The sequence below is a fragment of the Dreissena polymorpha genome, chromosome 5 (genome assembly GCF_020536995.1).
Source record: "Dreissena polymorpha isolate Duluth1 chromosome 5, UMN_Dpol_1.0, whole genome shotgun sequence".
Lineage (NCBI taxonomy): Eukaryota > Metazoa > Mollusca > Bivalvia > Myida > Dreissenidae > Dreissena > Dreissena polymorpha.
Window position 1 is genome coordinate 16,306,643 of NC_068359.1, and position 21,147 is coordinate 16,327,789.

Consider the following 21,147-nt stretch of genomic DNA (forward strand, 5'->3'; position numbering starts at 1 on the left):
ACTTACACATTTTTTATGGATGTTGTTCACCAACAACAAATTATGATGTTGTGATATTTTCATATTTTTATATGATCTCACACACAGGAAATCAACTGTATTTTACAGGATAGTGACAATGACAAAGACTATAAACTGTTTCAATAGTAAATATCTTTTCCCAACAAAATCTGCATCATCGCATATTCGTGGGACAGATGTATTACGTTCGATTGCAATTGACTGTGGAGCTGAACATCCGGAAAGGCTTCGTCCTACAAAGTTAAGGAAACATATTGCCACAATGACTCAGCTTTTTAACTTGTCTGAAAATGAATTAGACATTCCAGCTAAATTTCTTGGTCACGACATTCGGGTACATAGAGAATTCTACAGATGACCAGATGGAACCATGCAGGTTGCCAAAGTCAGCAAGCTGCTCATGATGATGGAAAGTGGACAAATTACCAGAAATTCTGTCAATTCGCTAAACGATATTGATGTTGACGACGAATGTATTGAAGGTATGTCGCATTTTCAGTGTTAAATTCATACAGTACACTTGTATTATGTTAATAATGGGCTCATTACCGAACTTGATAACCTGAAGTGATAAAAAGAATTACAAACATTTTCTGAAATATACTTGTGTTATGCAAAGCAATTCTTTTTTAACGGAGACGACCAGGTAAGGTGGAATATAAAGTCTACACTCATTTTGTGCTCAGTAAGGTTTACATTGGCTGCTTCTAATTTTTCAATTTCAATGCACTAACTGCATATTTATTTGGTGTGCTTCGGTTGTTTCCATCATTGTTATATTATAAACTATATATATTTTTGATCTTGTGGTTTACACGACATATGAACAATATTCTTCAGAATTATCAGAAAATGAAAATACTGAAGACCTTGAAACTCTGCTTCCCAGTACCAGTCAACCAAAAATAACAGACAAAGGAATGCATACACATGTGAATGCATTTACGTTATGTATCTCCAAGTTTCTTATGTTTCTTAGAACATGATTTGCTAACATGTAATTGTTTGATTCATTAGGCAAAATAATGTTTCCAAATTTGTCGTGTGACATCGATGTCATTATCAGGTGCCGTAAGTACGTGGACGCTTTTGTCGTAATTTTGCTATGAAAAATTGTACTGAAGTATATATATTTAATACGAATATCTTACACATGGCAGTTAGCGACGACATATGGTGTTTTATTATCCATGTACAGAAAAGGGTACTTCAAATACCAGGAGAACAAAACAAGCAGCCAAAAAGCAATGGAGTGAAAACGAAAAAGAATCTGTTCACAGACACTTAGATCGTTTTTTGATAATGGGTAAATTACAAGGGGAAAAAAAGAAATACTTGCATGTATTGAAAGTGAGAATGACCTTCACAACAGAAGTTGGAAAAATGTCAAAGACTTTTGCAGGAATGTAATTGAATCAAAAATAGCGACGGGGACTTTTAACTTAAAAAAAATATTACACATATAATGCACGTTTAGGAGAATACGTTAAGGGATGAAGTTGCCACATGTTTTTTTTGTGTTTTCTTGTTCTATATACTCTTTTCAAAAACGATATATGTGTGCTTATTGTATTTGAATGTTTTATTAATACGGTTCAGTCAAAAACGATATTTGTTCATAATCATATCGCCGAACAAATTAGGATTGGTATATAGTTCGGCCAAAGAGTGTTTCTTTGTACTTTCTATTACGAGTTTCTACGAGTTACTCACTATACAAGTTATTTTTTTACCCCAAACTTGGTGAATATTAATGAATATAGCAAACATGATAACAAATCAATCTAGAAGGCTAAACGTTCAGAGAAGGCACAAAAAAATCAGTCGGATAAAAATTGAACCAACATTTTGTTCAAGCTTAACAAACAAACACTTTTAGATGTAATAAGATCAATGTAAATAACATAAAAAACTACTGCTAAACTACTGCTAAAATGTGAAGAATACAAATGAATATTTTGTCAATTTTACAAATTTGTTTTGAATGACAGGCGTCTGACTTGCAGTTGAGTACTTAATAGTTATTTTAAAGTAAAAATTTACCAATATGTAAATTATTGCGTAAATATCGCACTAGAATTGATTAAATAATTGTTAAATATTAAAATAATTTCCTACACAGACTTTTGTGCATTTGTTTTGCGTGTAGATATTCACATTAACTATCAATTCACATATTTGCTTTGTGTATATAATTGGTATGTTTATATGTTTTTCATATCAAAATTGCTTGATCTACAAAAATTCACGAGGAGTTATGCATTTTTTCCCATGTTTTTATTTGAAGTTTATAATTTAACGACGATGAAAATTACTAAGATGCCAGATTTAGTTATGTTTTTGTCTCATTTATGGTTTAAGATCAATTAACATACCCATTTCGCAGACTAAGATATTGTTAAAACAATGTATCGCGTTTGCGACTGACCTCTTTTATGCATTCTAACACAAGCTATTTACTTGTTGTTTCGAATACTCTGCATATACACACTCTTGAACAAGCTGTAGATTACCTAGAACAAAACATATTTGAAACATATATTTATATGTGATATGTAAATGCATGCACAAAGCTAATAATTAATCATGTTTATACACTTTGCGATATTATGCTATAATGTCGGTTGTTTTAAGTGATTAATCATTATGTTAACCATGTTATCTGCCATCTGGAATGTAATTAAGTGTTTTGACATGTATGCGAAATTAATCTTGTTCGATTTGGTGCGGTATATTCAGAATTGAGTCACACTGTTATAATTTTCCTGTTTGTACATATTATGTTTAAGTTGGCACCAACAAGAGTCTTACAATTGATCCACATGTGCACTCCCCAGTAAGTATATATACTATAATGTAAGTGATTTAAAATAATATTAAACTACGTGTTTGATAAGTGTTTGCTTTGGTACATATTTAATTATTAGTGTTTTTATATAATGATAATGCTGTCAAAGTCAGCGGTGATTATATGTGTATAACAACATTAATTATAACTTTTATATTGTTTTCAACAAATAATATATGGTTGACACATCGGCATACATTTTCAGTGCTTAAAATACACTCTTTCTATTATATTTTATGCAAAAATTAGGTACATAAGTTGGTTTACATAAAGGTAGTTTGAACAAAAAACGTGAATTCAAATCTTGAAAAAAATGTGTTTTGTTTGCAAAGGAAAACTAAGCGATTGCCAGTGACTATTTTCCTTAAAATATAATCTGTTATTTCGACAGGTAGAATTAAATGTAAGTTCATTATTAACGTTAACCCGTTTTGGGCATTCTCTACTCAAGCAAGTGCACACATACTGTATTTTTTTAATACAGCACATGTGTAATGGTATCACAGTTGTAGAATTGGAATTCATATATTATAACAATAAATACTGATCATTATTCAGATTGACCTACCGCCGTAGACTAAGTCACTGGAGCATCAAAATGCATTGTTATCAAATCGTTTTGCTAGTTTACTAAACTATTTTGTTTCTCAGGCCTCGCCACATTCGTTGTGAAACGTTCATGATTGTTTAAAGTAACAGATTTTATTATTTTTGAAAATGCAATAAATGTTTTTAAGACAATTTAAGTGAAGTGAAAGTTGCCATGAGTGTGAATGAATTTTCTGATGTTTATCTCTTTCAGGGGATTAAATTCATGAGTTATTTTATAATGTCAGAGTAAGGACAAAGTAAATTTACACTACTCAATCTACATGCATATGGGCAGTTCTACTTTTAGGATAAAAAACTTCATAGTACGTGAAAATCGTGGATATTTTTTTCTGATGGAAAAAAGGAATTAAACAAATAAGCCGCCTCCCCCTCTCCTTCATTCGGTTTGACAAATAGCGTGGCCTGAAAAAAATAACAGTATTGTTTAGTTTTAAGAACGAATTGTATTCATTTGTTGATTAATTACACCATGATTGTTATGGTATAATGCAGCACTTGCATGCTTGTAGTCGGCTTATAGCTAATAAAGTCATACATGTATTGTTTGATTTGCGTTGTGTCTCTTATGCTTATTTTGATGTGGATAATATTTGAGTCAATCAAATGAGGCATTTTTGTAGAACTTATATAAGGTCATATAATAAACATATTGAATTTAAATATTGTTACATAAATATTCTTTTCAATTTTTGTACTAACTTAAATATTATCCATGAACGTGCACGCCATTGTCCTATTAACAACGGTACCATGATTACACACAATTACCCCTGTTGGTAAACGCAAGTTACCCGTTGGACATTATGGAAGTTCCACAGTGATAGCGCGCTTAAGTTCCTCTCTTGGTTTACACAATTCTCCTGTTGGCACACATTAAAGTTCCACGGTTGGTACGCACATAGTACCCCTGTTGGTATACACCGTTCCCCAGTTGGAACACATTGAAGTGCCACAGTTGGGCCGCACTAAGTTCCCCTGCTGGTATACACAATTCCCCTGTTGGTACACATTGAAGTTCCACAGTTGGTACGCACTTAGTACCCCTGTTGGTATACACCGTTCCCCAGTTGGCACACATCGCAGTTCCTCATTTGGTACGCACATAATTCCCCGGTGTGCATGTAAAATTTTCTTTGATTTATTACCCTATTTATCATAATTGTTATGTCAAAATCGTATATTAGTTTCGAAACTTGTCTGTTCTTTATTACTTTCAGCTTTCTAGAATATGTGGAAATGGTGGTCCCCGGTTGGTAGGTTTAGAACACATTTCCCCGGTTGGAAGGTTTTACAAGTATGTGTGTGTGTGTGTGTGTGTGTGTGTGTGTGTGTGTGTGTGTGTGTGTGTGTGTGTGTGTGTGTGTGTGTGGTGTGTGTGTGTGTGTGTGTGTGTGTGTGTGTGTGTGTGTCTGTGTGTGTGTGTGTGTGTGTGTCTGTGTGTGTGTGTGTGTGTGTGTTGTGTGTGTGTGTGTGTGTGTGTGTGTGTGTGTGTGTGTGTGTGTGTGTGTGTGTGTGTGTGTGTGTGTGTGTGGTGTGTGTGTGTGTGTGTGTGTGTGTGTGTGTGTTGTGTGTGTGTGTGTGTGTGTTGTGGTGTGTGTTGTGTGTGTGGTGTGTGTGTGTGTGTGTGTGTGTGTGTGTGTGTGTGTGTGTGTGTGGGTGTGTGTGTGTGTGTGTGTGTGTGTGTGTGTGTGTGTGTGTGTGTGTGTGTGTGTGTGTGTGTGTGTGTGTGGTGTGTGTGTGTGTGTGTGTGTGTGTGTGCGTGTGTGTTGTGTGTGTGTGTATGAAAGATCACACACTCACAGTATAACCCTTCCCTCAAGCCCCCCCCCCAAAAAAAAAAATAAAAAACTTGGTTGAAAAACACAAATATTTTATTATTTTATTTGCGAAATACCGTCCAACCATCTCACCCAAGATTCATATTCATTGTTTTTGCATTTTTTGTTGCAATTTTGGAAGATAATTTAATAAATGACCACACACCCACACTATACACCCCTCTCCACCCCACCCCTCTCTCCTTTTTGATTTCACTATTGAGATAGGTCCCTTCACCTTTTAAAAGAAAAATAGATGAGTGGTCTGCACCCGCAAGGCGGTGCTCTTGTTTTACTTGCAAGTGTTCTTAACACATGTTATTAATATTAATAAAGATAACGAACGTAGGCAAGTCCATAAACTATGTAGTTATTTCACAATATCGACTGGTAAACGCTGAAAATGCTACAAATACATCACAGCCATGTTTACCTGTATACCATTGTCTGCCTTGCAGATTCATGTGATAACAACCCTTGCCAAGCGCTGCCATGCGCGAACGGTGGTTCGTGTATAATGGCCAGTTCGAAAATACATCTGTGTCTCTGCCAAAAAGGATTCACTGGTAATGTGGTCAAATTATACAACTGAGAATGGGAAAATTAGTATTTTTTTAATATGAACACTTTTTATTCAATTTAAAATTGATTCATGGGTGTTGTATATGTTATACTTTATATGTATTTCTAATCTGTTCCATATGCTGTCCTAATTTCTTTCCGCATGTAAGTTATACATTATTTTCTTGTCGACTGTCAGTGATTTTATTATCGACTCTCTATTACTGTCTTTCCGACTGTCCGTTATTTTCTTCCCGACTGCCCATTACTATTTTCTTCCTGAATGTCCGTTTTTTTCTTTCCGATTGTAAACTGTCTAATATTGTCGTCCTGACTGTCCGTTATACCGTTTCCCTGATTAATAGTTGTACGTTTTTCATCACCGCATACATATGATAACACAACATTAACGAATGACTGAGCCAACAGATGAACTTCAGCTTCTGTTACATATAATAAAATATTATCTTAAATAAATGTTGTTGTTTTTTGCGTCTAAAATTACACTTGAAGTTATTACACATAAAGTGTGTGTTTGTATTTGCGTCTACTATTACACTTTTGCTTCAGGGGAAAACTGTGAGGCCTCACTGACGGCCTGTTTGAACAGCCAGTGTCATCCGAACTCCACGTGCTCAGTGTCGAACAAAGGGGAGGTCATATGTCACTGCCCTCCGACAAGAGAGGGGCAAATCTGTGAATATGGTGAGTAACTCTTCGAGTATTGAGATTTAGATATATTGTTGAGTAAATTTTTTACCTTTCTTATTAGATCAGTTTTTGAAATGCGCACTAATGTTTTTTTTGTAAACAAATGTCTTGTTGGTGTTTTCAAAAATATCAAATCCAAACACGTGGTTGATTATGCTGTTGCAAATATGTCCTTGCAGAGAAGGTTCCTGATATGGCGATTCATGAATTCCACGGCGACTCATTTTTAGAGCTGGCAATTACAGACAATCTATCCGAAACGACGAATATAGAACTCTGGATTCTTACCCGAGACCCAAATGGTTTGTATAGATATGACAGTAAACATAATTACAAAAGTGAAAAAAGATCTGTAGGAGGAGACCCTTTGAATAGGTTGTGGTCCTAGGCTATAGGTTATAGTTGATGGCAAGATTTATTTGCAACAAGTACAAATGCGACATAATATACAGTTTTAAACACGACACACAAAATCGCACTAAACGCATAAGTCTATACGACTTAAGTTTGTGCACGAATCAGCTAACATGCAATGTGAAAGCATTCCAGCTCATAGAACTATGTGTATTCATTCGTTAATTATTGACCTATACTTCGAGCGACGCTTAATTAAAATAAATTAAAATTAATCTTAACAATTATGAAAATTGATCATGGGCATTTAAAAAAATGTACGTATTTAGTTTAAAGATTTACCAACAGGTTAAAGATAACACGTAGAATTGTTTTTACCGGTTTTTACGGGAGTCATTTGATCATTTAAAGAAAGTCGATTAAAATCAACATGAATTGTGTTGTTTAAGTGTATTTGTAGGTTTATATGAAAATCATACATGTGATTTTGTTCCAACTTGTCTTGTATTTATTTTAGATTTATATCAACGGTAGGCTTGTCAGTTATCCAATCAGCTCCGCACACGACGAATACCACGTGACCGTGTACACGGGGCCTCCTTGCAACCTCAATCCCTGCATGAACGGTGCATCCCTAAGCTTGACCTTGCCGAATGCAAGTGTCCGACGAGATACATTGGTCAGCTCTGTGAGAAAGGTATGACATTGTGCAGGTCAATTATTACATACTTTAAATAATTCATATAAATTATACGTGTAAGAATAAAAATGACGTTTATATATACAATTATGCATATTCATTTAAGGTGTTTATGGCACGCATTGATGAATTGTTCCATTTATGACTTACTCAAAACGTGAGTTATGGTATCATTAAATATTACCCACCTTGTTTATTTGAAAGTGTCACTACACGGTATATATTAGAAATATATGAAATAAAGGATTAACCCAAAAGTCAATAATGTTCATTAATGAATGAGATAAGTTTGTATCAAACAGTTTTTCAATGCGTGCATTCTTTATAATACGAGTCGCGTTCTGAGCAAATTGGGCATAATGCTTTTGCGTCAAGTGTCGTCCCAGATTAGCCTGTGCAGTCCCATCAGGCTTATCTGAGACGATACTTTCCGCTTTTATGACATTTTTCGTGTAAATGAAGTCTCTCCTTAGTAAAAATCCAATTTAGGCGGAAAGTGTCATTCCAGATTAGCCTGTACACAGGCTCATCTGGGACGACACTTAACGCACATGAATTATGCCCAGTTTTGTCAGAACGCGACTCAAACAATCAGCTTAAACTAAAATTAACAAAATTTGAACACTCATTGTTTTGTTAACATATTATGAAAATCACCAACACAATAAAACGTTCATTATAGTGCTAATAATGCGATCTTCAGTTGCAGAAAACTTGGAAGCAAATATGCCCGTTCGATTCAACACTCATCTGCAGTATTTGAATAAAATCTCAAAAGGTTATGTATCTATACGAACACGTGTATAGCTTACCAATTGCATCAAGATAATAATGCATGCATGCACATGTTAAAATGCCATTACGATAAAAGTTAAGTTTTCGTACACGGATCGAATATGCACACGACTATCATTATATGTAAATCAAGGGGTGTCAGTAAAAAGGCAAAACAGAGCGCGTGAACAGAACCTATAATCAATTGAGAGTTCACGGACTGTGGTGTATGCACGTGTTGTTTGATTTTAATTATCGGCATGTTTCACAATTAAAGAACAAACATAGCAAATATGTGTCGTCATGTTATTGTTGTTGATTAATAAATGACATAAAAACACATGTGGTATAATGGAATACGTGTTAATTAAAACCACGCATGAATTGGATGTCAGCATTGCAATGTTTTATTTGTATCAATGTTAAGACAAGAAGCTCAAAGGGACAACAAGTTCAAGTTCCGCTTCCGGACGGACGAGACCAGCGGACTCCTGTTGTTCCAGGGCGGTCGCGGCCCCACCGTGCAGAATGAATACGTCGCCGTTGCGATAAGAGGGGGATACTTGGAGCTTAGTTACAACCTCGGGCGGCAGTATGAGGAGAATTTACTGCTTGCAAAGTCGTCCGTGTATGTCAGCGACGGAAACTGGCATACGGCGTTTGTTCGAATGTAGGTGTTCATGATAAAAGCCTTTATTTGTGTAATTATAATTGTCCTTTTATTCCAATAGTAAATGTCAAAATATTCCAAATATAGTTCTCACTTTGGTCAATCAGTTATAAAACACTTGCTTCCATTAACAACTTTTTGGTATAACTTCTTAAGAATGCGAAACGTCTTCTTTAAATAAATATAACATGTCACTCAATGTTAAATTTCCTTTCTGATATTGTTTCTGCAATTTAATTACAAAATTAATATATTTACATGTGAACAATACTATCATTGCCCTTAATTATGAATACTACATCCGATTCCTGACGTAATGTTAGTATTATTATTTGTAATGATATTATTATTGTTTGTTTTTTTGTACATGAAATATACTGGAAACTATACTGTAAATATTTGAATGCCATTTACAAAATTTAAAAGTATGGAATTGATACCGAGTCATTCTGATCAGATATGAAGTCTCTTAACGTTTTTTTTTTAAACACACTGATAGCAATAGTGTTCCGGAAGTTCAAATTATTGCTTATCATGCCCTAGTGGTCATTCATAATGAAAATGAGTCATGAAAAGCTCAAATGCTAAAACGATGCGTTAAAATAACTAAGCTAAGGAGTTTGGAACTCTGATAATGTGTTCAAATGTTATTTTAACCAGCTCTGTTTAAAAGTATCTAGCTTAATCATTTCCTAATCTGTGACGTACTATCTGAAAGTAACTTATCTGCATTTAATTCACCTTACATATTATTTTATATATTTGAGCGAGTTGTTTTAAAACGAACCCATGTGGATATATTGTAATTAACACCAAGTAATAATAAGTGGATATGTTCTTCAGGTCGCAAAGAGATGGCGAGTTACAGGTTGACAAGGAATCTAGCATTACTATGACGTCAGACGCAGGAGCCACGCAGATGGATACTGACGGGATTTTGTGGTTGGGACGCATGATATTGTGTGTGTGTAACCCTCTCAGTCAACGTGTCTTCGCTATGATTTTGTGCGATGGCCATTTTTAAAGTATAATTGTTAAAACAAAACCATATTTTAACTTATTAATAGGAATAATACCATGAATATTAAATTTTATTTTATTAAAATAAGTTATATATGTGAGTTATCCCATCAATAATAGTTGTTTTGGCAGAGTGTGTGCCTTTCCCATTATTATATACTTTCGATGATGTATCAATAGCAAATACACAGACACACTATTTGAAATGAATTCAAACGCATATAGGGAAACCGGATGAGCGCACGTAATCCCAAAATACATTCAATATTTATGTTTTGAGGATTTTAGTGTACAATTTCCAGAGGCGAGAAAGTTATTTCGAAAAAAATGAACATATTTCGTACATTAAGTTGATATATCTTTTTTAAATGTTCTAAAGTTAAAGTAAATAAATGTTAGTTTACCGTTTACGAATACTTTATTAAAGGTGGCAAAGAAGACATGCCGTCAGGGCTACCTTCGGACTACTACCGGGGATTCCGCGGTTGCATAGGCGACGTTTATATTAAGGACAAAGAACTGCATTTACTGAAACATAGAACTGGCGTTGGTAGCGTCGTCGAGTTTTGTCATTGATCTGTAATGTGTGTGAAGTTTTATATTTTATTATTATTGTACAATGTTAACGTTAATATCACAGTTTTGCTTGAAACGAATTTGCGTGTTGTTTCCGTTCGAAGAGCAGTCCATATGCTTTATTTAAGGAATAACGGCTTCCATTTGATAATAATAATAACAATAACAATAATAATAACTGATACTACTAATAATAATCATAATCATAATAATAAGCATAATAATAATGCAACTTAACAAATACCAACAGTATTTTTGGTTGTACATTTATGATTGCCCTCCTCAAGACTAATTGACATTATTCTCCTCATGCTGCACTATTTACTATACCGCTCAACTAATTATGATATTTATTCATATGGACAATTGCTATTATATGCTGAATCGCATTATCTTAATCTTATTCATTTTAATGGTTATTTGAATATCCATTATGTATGACTGGTTCTGTTTAATGATTATATGACCTCAAAGACGGTCAGTATGCATGTATGCCCTGCAAGTAGAACTGAAAGAGTCATGTAAATGATTATGTGATATATCGCGCAGAAATTTTAGTGTATGTTTCAAAAAGACAAGTTTTGATCAATGTGACTGCATAAACAATACGTTTCTTAATAAGCTGACTGTGAAAATAAAGATGTTTTGAAGATGTGCGACGTATGTTAAGAGTAATGTTATATTTATTGTATAAACAGGTCATGTATACCATCACACGTGGTGGAATTTAAATATAAGTTTACTTCTTACAAACCATTCTTTTTTTTGCACGGAAATTATCGTTCGGTATGGCCATCATATATGTCGTTTAATATGCGTCATCATAAATGTATTTTACTTTATTACGCTAATACAATGTTGTGAGTGAAAAACGTACGTGTTAGTGGTCCCTTAACTATTAGTTTGATTGGTCCATTTTATAATATATACCACCACGTGTTATATTGCTGAATTATATGTTGTTTCCCTATTAAAAACATGTTAATAAACATTCCAACTTTACCAATTATTGCGTTTTAATAATACGTTTTAGATATAATATTTTACCATTTGGTAAGCTTCGGTAATCAGAAAGCACATTGTGCATGTTGTATTTTGGCAGTTGATGATTTCAACATATTTAAAAAAGTATTATTTTTTATATTCGTGTTTTGACATTCAAAATTTTTTTAGCGTGGAAATTACAGATTCATTCAATGTTTGGTACTTACAAAAATACTTGCAGGAAAATATGTACGAAATACCTTGGTCACAGTCGGCTCTGTGTGCTAATTTGTCTTTCTGCAGTTTACGACATTCGTCTTCAATGTATAATTGTTCTTGCCTATTTTGTAATATTGTAACACATTTTTATTAATATATTACATTTTAACACATATACAAATCGTGCATACTATCTTTAACATTCAATCTCTTATAGCAAAGTCACAATCAATATTGAGCTTCCTACACAACTTGTTAATGTACACGTTACTTAGTTTAAACGCAATTTACCCTAATACACAGATATTGAGATCAGAAACACACGAGACACACTACTGTCTGACTTTAAACATACATATGCTATGTAAATGGCGCATTTACTTAACTTCAACGAGTTATTTACGAAATGAGTTTACGAGTACGATGTCATCATTAAAAAATATAATCACCAGCTTAATCATGATTATTTTAAATGAGTAATGGAACATTTATAACATTTAAATAGTAAGTTGATATGTAAATTTTTTAACGCGAATATTCAGGGCAGTATCGACATATGATATGAATATTGTAATACCATGCTAGCGGACAGAAGTAAACTAAAATGTTCATTGATTTTATGTTTTTGTCTGACCATAATGTAAAATGTCAAGCTTCTCTTTTCTATTACTTTCGAGTGTGTTTAGTTTTAACAGATTATCCAGACTGAGATAATATTATCCAATTATAATCAGTATATCTCTGATTACAGAACACTGTAGAATTAATTTAGTAGGATTTATGTTAATGTAACCCTAAATTGTGCGTATATAAGGACAAATACACATAGTACCGTTCCAATGTCTCGTCGCATCAAGTGTTTGGTTATCAAATAGTTACGCATGACGTGTCCCTCATCATTCAAGTGTAAATATAATATATTATATTAAGCAGACTGAATGGTGTTTCTAGAATGAAACTGATAAAAAAACTTGATTTCTGTTTATTTACATATTCACTAACCAAACAACAAGTAGCAGCACATATTCGACGAAAATAATGCATTTATAACCAACGACATAGATCACACTGAAATAAGCATGCCATACAATATCTTTATCTGATGAAACAAGTTCTCAAAAAGCATCACTGAGTAGTAATGTCTATCTATGGGAGCACAAATGAAGTTTCAGTTGGATCTTTTGGGAATGCCTCTTTCCGCATCCAGCAACCGAGCACCGAAATGGGTTATCTCCCGTGTGGAGTCTCTCGTGAACCGCGCATGCGTACTTGCTGTTAAACTTCTTAGAGCAGTTTTCGCAATGGAAACTACGGTGGACCCTGTGGTAGCGGTAGTGCTGTGTCAGCGAAGACCTTTTAGAGAACTTCCTGTCGCAAATGGTGCACGCAAAAGGTGTTGCTCCCAAGTGGACGTTCATGTGTTCATTTAGGCGACTGCTTGTTGAAAACTCCTTCCGACAGACGCCACAAAAATGGGCATTGTGGAGACACTGGTGTTTGGTAAAAAAAACACGGAGACACCGCACTGTCACAGAGACTGCAATGGATCTTCTCTTCGTGAAGTCGCACGTGACGCGTGACAAAACCATGCAAGACACGAAGCGACTTCCGGAGAATGCAAGATGCCCCCTCTAGCATGTGTATCGAATGGTGGTTATGTGCGTCAATAGCTTCCATGCAGAAAGCATGACACACCTGACACCAGTAAACGTCACAGACCAGACGCTCCGTCGTGCAACGCTGTGAACCCCTGTAGGTTAAGTCAGGATTTGGTAAGAACGCACTTGTAATCACTGCAGGAGAAGAGCTGCCGGTTGGACACGGCTTGGTGTCTCGCAATATGGCTTCGATGGAAAATAGATGTTATCGAGACGGGATGAATTCTTTACGTTTGATACAGGTGTTGTCATCACTGACGGGCGACGTATCACTGTTAGCAGAAACGGTCGTCTCCCAGTCGTCATAGGGTTCAAGCGTCTCGTTGCGGAGATCCTCGGACTGAACGAAGCTCTCGCAAGTGTGGATCTCGTTCTTTCTGAGGCTCAGATTTAGTGGAGTGTCGCCTCTTGGTAACGTCAGCTTATTTCGGGCGCTCAGCAGAAGGTGTGACATCAACGCTTCCATCTGAATAAGAAAACGCAATTAGTTAAGGAAACATTTAGCCTCGTAAGAAAATCGGATGTAGTCATATATTTAATAAACCTAATAAACCATTTTCGTTAACAGATGCAATAAAATCGTAAGTAGATCAAAATAAAACTGGATAATGTTAAAGTCATTAATTATTTGAATAGCATGATTAACGTCATAAAATGGATAATTATTGTAATAAATAAATGTAATTTACCTTGATTTTAGGTCGTTTTTTTAATGTTTGACTACTAATACTGTGTCAATGGTGTTTTTTGTTGTAGCAGTTAGATCAGAATTTATTATTATAACGCCGAAACTACAGCTATATATACCAGCGATAAGGGGCGCGAGAATGATCGGCTTTTCTTATCAAAGCCCACAAAGTTATTGCTTTCACTTTAAATGTGTGAAAAGCATTTTCTAACACTCTATGTGTTAAGCTTTGATGGCGTCAATGTTTGCTCAAGGTGTAAAATTTGATACTAATTAGCATGAATAAATGTTGTATTTGAAGTTTGGTTTGAGTTGTTTGGACAAGCAAGTGTTACACTAAAAAATGTTTTTCGCCGCAATCATCGTTCTCGTTTTCAGGATTCGAGTCTAATACCGTTTACATCAAGTCAAATACAGTTTATTTCAATCAAATACCGTTTAATAATTCATACCATTTGATATTGAAAATGGTGTATTATAAGCAACAGTTCAGGGTAGAAAAAGATGAAAAACATTATTTCAATAAAGTTTATAAAATCGCAATCTATTAACATAAACATAAACAATAATAATAATAACAATAATAATAATAATAATAATAATAATAATAATAATAATAATAATAATAATAATAATAATAATAATAATACTAATAATAATAATAATAATAATAATAATAATAATAATAATAATAATAATAATAATAATAATAATGATACTACTACTACTTCAACTACTTTGAATGAAAAAAAATATAATAATAACAATACTGCAACTGCTACTACTACCACTCCTACTACTTACAATAATATTAATTATCATTATTATTAATATTAAATGCGTTGCGCAATGAAATGGTTATAGCCACAATCCTTGAGTGGAAAATAACGACGTATCCGCGCTAAATGTACTTTACCGGCTTAATAATTATCACTAAAAATGGAACACAATTAATGTATTAGTATTAGGAATATTGTAGATTAACTGCTTGTTATAATATTTATAATAAACTTAGTTTAGATGACGAGCTAGATGATGATGATGGTGTTGATGATGATGGTGGTGATGATGCTGATGTTTATGGTAGTGGTGATGATGATGATGATGAAGATGATTATGATGAAGTACATCTACAATCACAAAGATGTTTCTCTCGCTCTTGTGATCCCAAATTCCACCCATTACGATACTTTGCCGTTTTGCGAAGTAAATTGTCTTAAACATTTCATGTGTTATGACAACCCAATATTGATAATGACTATACTAGGGAAAGATGGTCTTACATGGTTAGTTACTGACCCGATACGAGATATACGGTTCTGTGGAAAACCATATCGGGGCGAGACCTTCGTCCCGATATGGTTTTCTACAGAACCGTATATCCCGTATCGGGTCAGTAAAACGTCGGTCTCGACCCGATATAATTTTCCACAGAACCGTATATCCCGTATCGGGTCAGTAAAAAGTCGGTCTCGCGCCGATATGGTTTTCCACAGAACCGTATACCCCATATCGGGTCAGTAAAACATCGGTCTCGCTCCGATATGGTTTTCTACAGAACCGTATATCCCGTATCGGGTCAGTGAAACGTCGGTCTCGCCCCGATATGGTTTTCCACAGAACCGTATATCCCGTATCGGGTCAGTAAAACGACGGTCTCGCCCCGATATGGTTTTCCACAGAACCGTTATTCAGTAACTAACCCTGTAACGAATATATCACGCCAACTACTTTCCATCTCATCAAATTAACAAGGACAAACTATGGGTTTTTTAAATAATTAGTAGCCCCATATAGTCTACAGACACCATATAGAATATATGGGGTCAGCATGTGACTACTGACACCATATACAATATATGGGGTCAACATGTGACGTCGAACAGCCTATAAGAGAAGAGTATTTTGTAAAAGGCGTGATATAGATGCATACAAATAAACGCAAATTCTTGTACTACCTAATATTTAAATTCAATTGATTCATACCGTGTACTTGCTTGTCGAACAAAACGCTGTATAACTCTTTTTTCTCTTGTATTATGTTTATTCGTTTCACCATCCAAATTTTATGTAATATTTAATAATTTAATTAATTTTATCCATCATTTATACATGTATATATTTGTTGCGCAAAACCTTAATATCGTAGCTGCATATTTTGTAATTTACAAAGACGTGTTTGTCGAATTTATTATAAATATTCAATTTATTAGTCATTTATTAGTCGAACAAAACTCTTAATAACAGTTGCATATTGTGTTCTTTGTGTAAAATCACACGAAATGTATCATTATATATTTGTGATATATTTTACTCGATCAAGATTATATTTAGCTAAATGCAATTACGTTAACGTTGACATAAGAATATGCAGATATATGACTAACTATTTGTGAACGACAAAAAACTGTAAAGTTTACGTCAATAAAACATTCTGACTGTCTGTCTGTCTGTTAATTTTTCGCCAATGAAGTAGTGTGTTTTTAGCGACTAGCGACGGTTATGTTTGTTAAAAGACGGCATGCTAATCATAGGCTACATGAAAAATGGCGAGTTTTATTTCGTGGATTTCGAAATAATTTCAAAACAATGTTTATTGGGCAGTTGTCTTGCACATTTGGTAAAACAGCTCTCTTAGGTTGAACATTGCTTTTGACTAACACTAGCTCTGACACTGCTACTTCTATACACGTGTGGCCTTTAATAAAATGAACATTACTATGTGTCCATATAAAAATAAGCGCCAACCTTTGTTGAACTTTTGCATCGTCGTAAGTAAAACAAACGGTGTTTCGTGGAGTTCATCATATTTAAATGCAACTACAAGGATAAGTCATTTTTATTATACAAATAAATAGTTTGCTTTGCAAAATTAATAGCTAGATTTTGTAAAGCAATGATTTAGCAAAAATGTCTTATTTAAATCATTTTTTTAGATTGATTTTCAAGTTTAAGTAATCGTCGTGCACTTTTAAATAATTATAACTTAATGCCAAAGTCCACGTTTTTATTTACCTTAAAGATGGAGTTGATCGGAGAATCCTGCAAACATGAAATGAAAAAAACAATAAGTTCCGTGCTTACACCATCTTCTCGCATGCATCGATTATATATTTCTAAATCAATCTTGATATTAAAACGGCGTTTAACAATTCCGTTCTCGGTGGTATTCAGCATTTCAGACATTTATAAAAACAAACATTACAAATATTACGAACAAATCTTTGATATATTGCCGCATTTATCCTCATCATCGACATCGTCGCCATCGTCAACAGGATTTAATATAGGGGAGGCGGAAAACTACAACGGGCGAGGCATGGTCAGGGGTGATAACCCCAAAAAAGGGTTAGGGTAAGGATTAGGGTTAGGGGTCGGGTTAGGGTTAGGGTTGGGTTTAGGCTAACCCAAACCCTAACCCGACCCCTTTCACTTACCCCAACCCTAACCATAACCCTCTAACCCCCCCCCTTGCGCAATACCATACCATGCCTCGCCCGTTGTCGTTTTCCGCCTCCCGATTGAAATGCATAGTCAATGTAAAAATATTTATCAAATTTCAACTCCACGCTCCTCCCGGTTTATTGTTACCTAAGAGCTAGTGTTCGATTCATTTTGATTATACATATTTTACGAGACAGACTGAGTGTTTTTCATTCAAAGGTTTATGGTATAAACTGACACCATTAAAGTGATATTATGGGCATTTTTCACTGTTGAATTAAGCTGAAAAGAATTAACAGTTCAAAAGACTTAGTTATAATGTGGTACTGACCAATTATCTACAACTCATCTTGCTACCAGTTGTTTATAAAAACATATATTATATTCGATATATTTTACATGACTCACCCAGTCCTCTAAGCCGAAAAGATCCGTAAAACAAAATTGTGTCTTAGTGTCGTATGAACGAATCTACATGAAAACTACATTTAGACTCACATCGTACATCGAATAATTTATGTTGTCATCTGTCAAAACGAAAGTACGGTTGATATTCAAATACATTATTTTTCTATTTCCGGGATATTATTTTAGTATGTTGATTAACAAATATAAGTGTATATGAAGTGAAAATACCAAAAATAAACAAGGGTTGCGATAGACACATATAAACATAGCATATACTGTTAGATGCACATAAAATAACTTTAAGCAATTAAGTTTTGTGTTAAAGTAACATAAATAGTAAAAATCAACGAATATTTCACAAACGATTTCGTAAAATAAAATTAACCCATACATAAATCAGTGTTCATTATAGCAATAGCCCAACTTTCAACTCTAGATGTGTTATGGTAACATAGATTTAACGAGATACAAAATGCTCGTTTTTTTATGTTTTTGTGGCACACTATTCCATTTTAATTTCCTGCAACGATATCAATTCATACGACACACGAACACTTATATAATACATGAACATTTGTTGAATACATTGTCCCACAATAAACAAAAACGAGAATTTTGTATCTTGTTAAATCTATGTTACCATACCATATATAGCGTTGACACTTTGGCTAGCGCTCTAAGGAACATTGATTGTTTATGTGTCTACTTAATTTTTCGAAATAGTGTACGAAATATTTGTTGATTTTTTTGTGTTTATGTGCTTTTAAATGAACCCTTTTTGCATATGTATTTCGTTCAGCGTCACTGCTTCTGACTATGTGTATGCCATCCTTTTAATCGAGTCAGTGTGTGTTTTTTTTCACTTATAAATCAGTACATATTCAGGAACAAACGTTTTTCAATAAAGAATTGCATACAAGTAATGATTCGTCAAAAAGTCGCAATACTTGTAGTTCTGAAAAACGCAACTGATTCACAAGCCGTTATTCACTTACGATAGCTTTTAAGACGGGCCCCACCATTGGCGAGGAAAGCATCATGTATTCACATTTGCATAAAGAACAAGATACATTTAGATAAAGTTTGCTCTTATTTGATGTTAAATGGTATTCCTTTCAATCAGTACTTTCATTCAATTATTTATTTGGTTGTTTGATTGCCCATTCTGTACAACAGGTTCTGTTATGTTTTCATAACCTCAAAGACGGCCGGTATGCATGTTTGCCTGCAGGAGAGATAAAGAGTCATGTTAATGCTTACGTAATATATCGCGTAGGAATTTATTTGTGTGTTAAAAAAACAATAGAAGAGTTTTAGATCAATCTGACTGCATAAACACTTCGTTTCTTATTTAGCTGCCCGCGATAATACAAATATTTTAAAGATTTGCGACATATGTTAAGAGTATGGTTATATTTATTGTATTAACAGGCCGTGCATACCAACACAAATGTGTAGAATTAAATTAATAAATTCATGGCGCAAATGCAATGTTGTGAGTGAAAAACGTACATGTTAAAGAAATCCCTTTACTATTAGTTTGTTTGAAACCGTTTTATAATATATACCCCCACGTCTTATATTGCAGTGTGATGCCTTTTCCCTATGAAAATACATGTTAATAAACATTCAAACTTTACCAAGTATCGCGTAATGATATTTTACCACTGTGTAAGCTTCGGTAAACATAATGTACAATGTGCATGTTTTATTTTTGCATTCTACGATTTCAACATATTAAAAAAATATCATTCTTTTAGTATTATTTATTATATTCCCGTTTTGACATAAAAATCTTTGTAAGCGTAGAAATAGCACATACATGCATTGACATGCAAGTCTTTATCAATCGACATGATCAGAAGCGAACCATCTTGATTCATTTTTAAGATACATAATTGAATGTTTAGTCCTTCCAAAACGTTTTCTTACGGATGCATCTTTTTTAATCCGCTGAATCGTTCATACATGAATACAACAGACGTTCGGTACGTAATGTGAGGATAAAAACTCTGTAATCCTTCAATTACATCATGTTTCCAATCGTAAGATGTTGTTAGTCGTAAAGGTAATCTATTGCGCTCCTGCCGTTGTACATGGAGTTGCACTTTGTTTACAGTATAATAATAACATTCTTAAAACAGTGTTTACTTCTTTTCCTAAAGTAAAATTATAATCTGATGCAGCAAATCACTGCAAATCACTGCACGGATTCTGAAAACCCACGTAAATTTGGCTAAATAGCATTAAAATGTGATACAAATTATATATATACAAAAACAAAAACGCTGTATTTATTTTTTGCCGAAGCTTTCGACCTCACAGTCTTCATCAACGGTCTTTTTTTTTTTTGAGATGTTTAATTATGAACGGAAATGACGTCGTGCAAAAAATAAATACAGCGTTTTTGTTTGAATAATACAAGGCTAATAGCGACTTTGTTATATATATATATATAATATATATATTGGACTATTAGGTTACTACACAGGGCTTTCTACACACAGTATGCTACACTGTGTTTAACTAAGCATTTTCATCTCGACGGTGCACAACCGCGTGTCTGAAAACGTTGTCGTATGCTGCCACTTTATCTTCTGTTCGGCCTTGACAGGCTTAAGTTTAGGGCAATTATATACTTATATTGAATACTTATACATCAACACAGAAATGTAAATGAATGTGTATCAATACATACAGATAAAGAAGCGTATAAGACAAATATTTTACTAGTTGCCTCAATTTGTTTTCCGTGCCAGAAAACCATTTTAAATAGTTTACTCTTAAATATATAAAAAATATAGGTGTACGCGTTTTCATTTCTGATCGATTTGGCAACAGCTTTACGTTATTTCGTCGACATAACGTCACAGTTAGTGTCTGACGTAAGAGATTTATACCGGACGAGTATGATATCGTTATGTGGAAGCGAAATCAATATGTTATGATAAGACAATAGCGTTGTATTTTAAAACTATATATTATGCGACTTTTCCATATATCTAATATGTGTTACTTAAACACACACATACACCTGCCCACATTTTTCAAAAATATTATGTAAGAAAATAAGTAAACAATC

At 34.1% G+C, this 21,147-nt stretch overlaps 2 protein-coding genes across 2 annotated transcripts in view; one reads left to right on the plus strand and one right to left on the minus strand.

Moving 5' to 3' along the window:
* Window positions 1–13,009: 13,009 nt before the first annotated feature.
* On the minus strand, window positions 13,010–13,456 carry LOC127831065 (zinc finger protein 558-like). The gene has a single exon (XM_052356051.1). It carries the CDS (start codon window positions 13,454–13,456, stop codon window positions 13,010–13,012), a length of 447 nt encoding a protein of 148 aa, XP_052212011.1.
* A 3,461-nt stretch (window positions 13,457–16,917) lies between these two features.
* Window positions 16,918–21,147, plus strand: part of LOC127880657 (uncharacterized) — a 94,953-nt gene continuing 90,723 nt past the window's right edge. The window contains exon 1 of the mRNA XM_052427979.1: window positions 16,918–16,923. The gene's annotated coding sequence lies outside the window, so the exon portion shown is untranslated. The remainder of the gene's footprint in view (window positions 16,924–21,147) is intronic.

Coding starts and splice junctions, on each gene's coding strand:
- LOC127831065 (XM_052356051.1), bottom strand. CDS start 13,456: ATGGTTTTGTCACGCGTCACGTGCGACTTCACGAAGAGAAGATCCATT.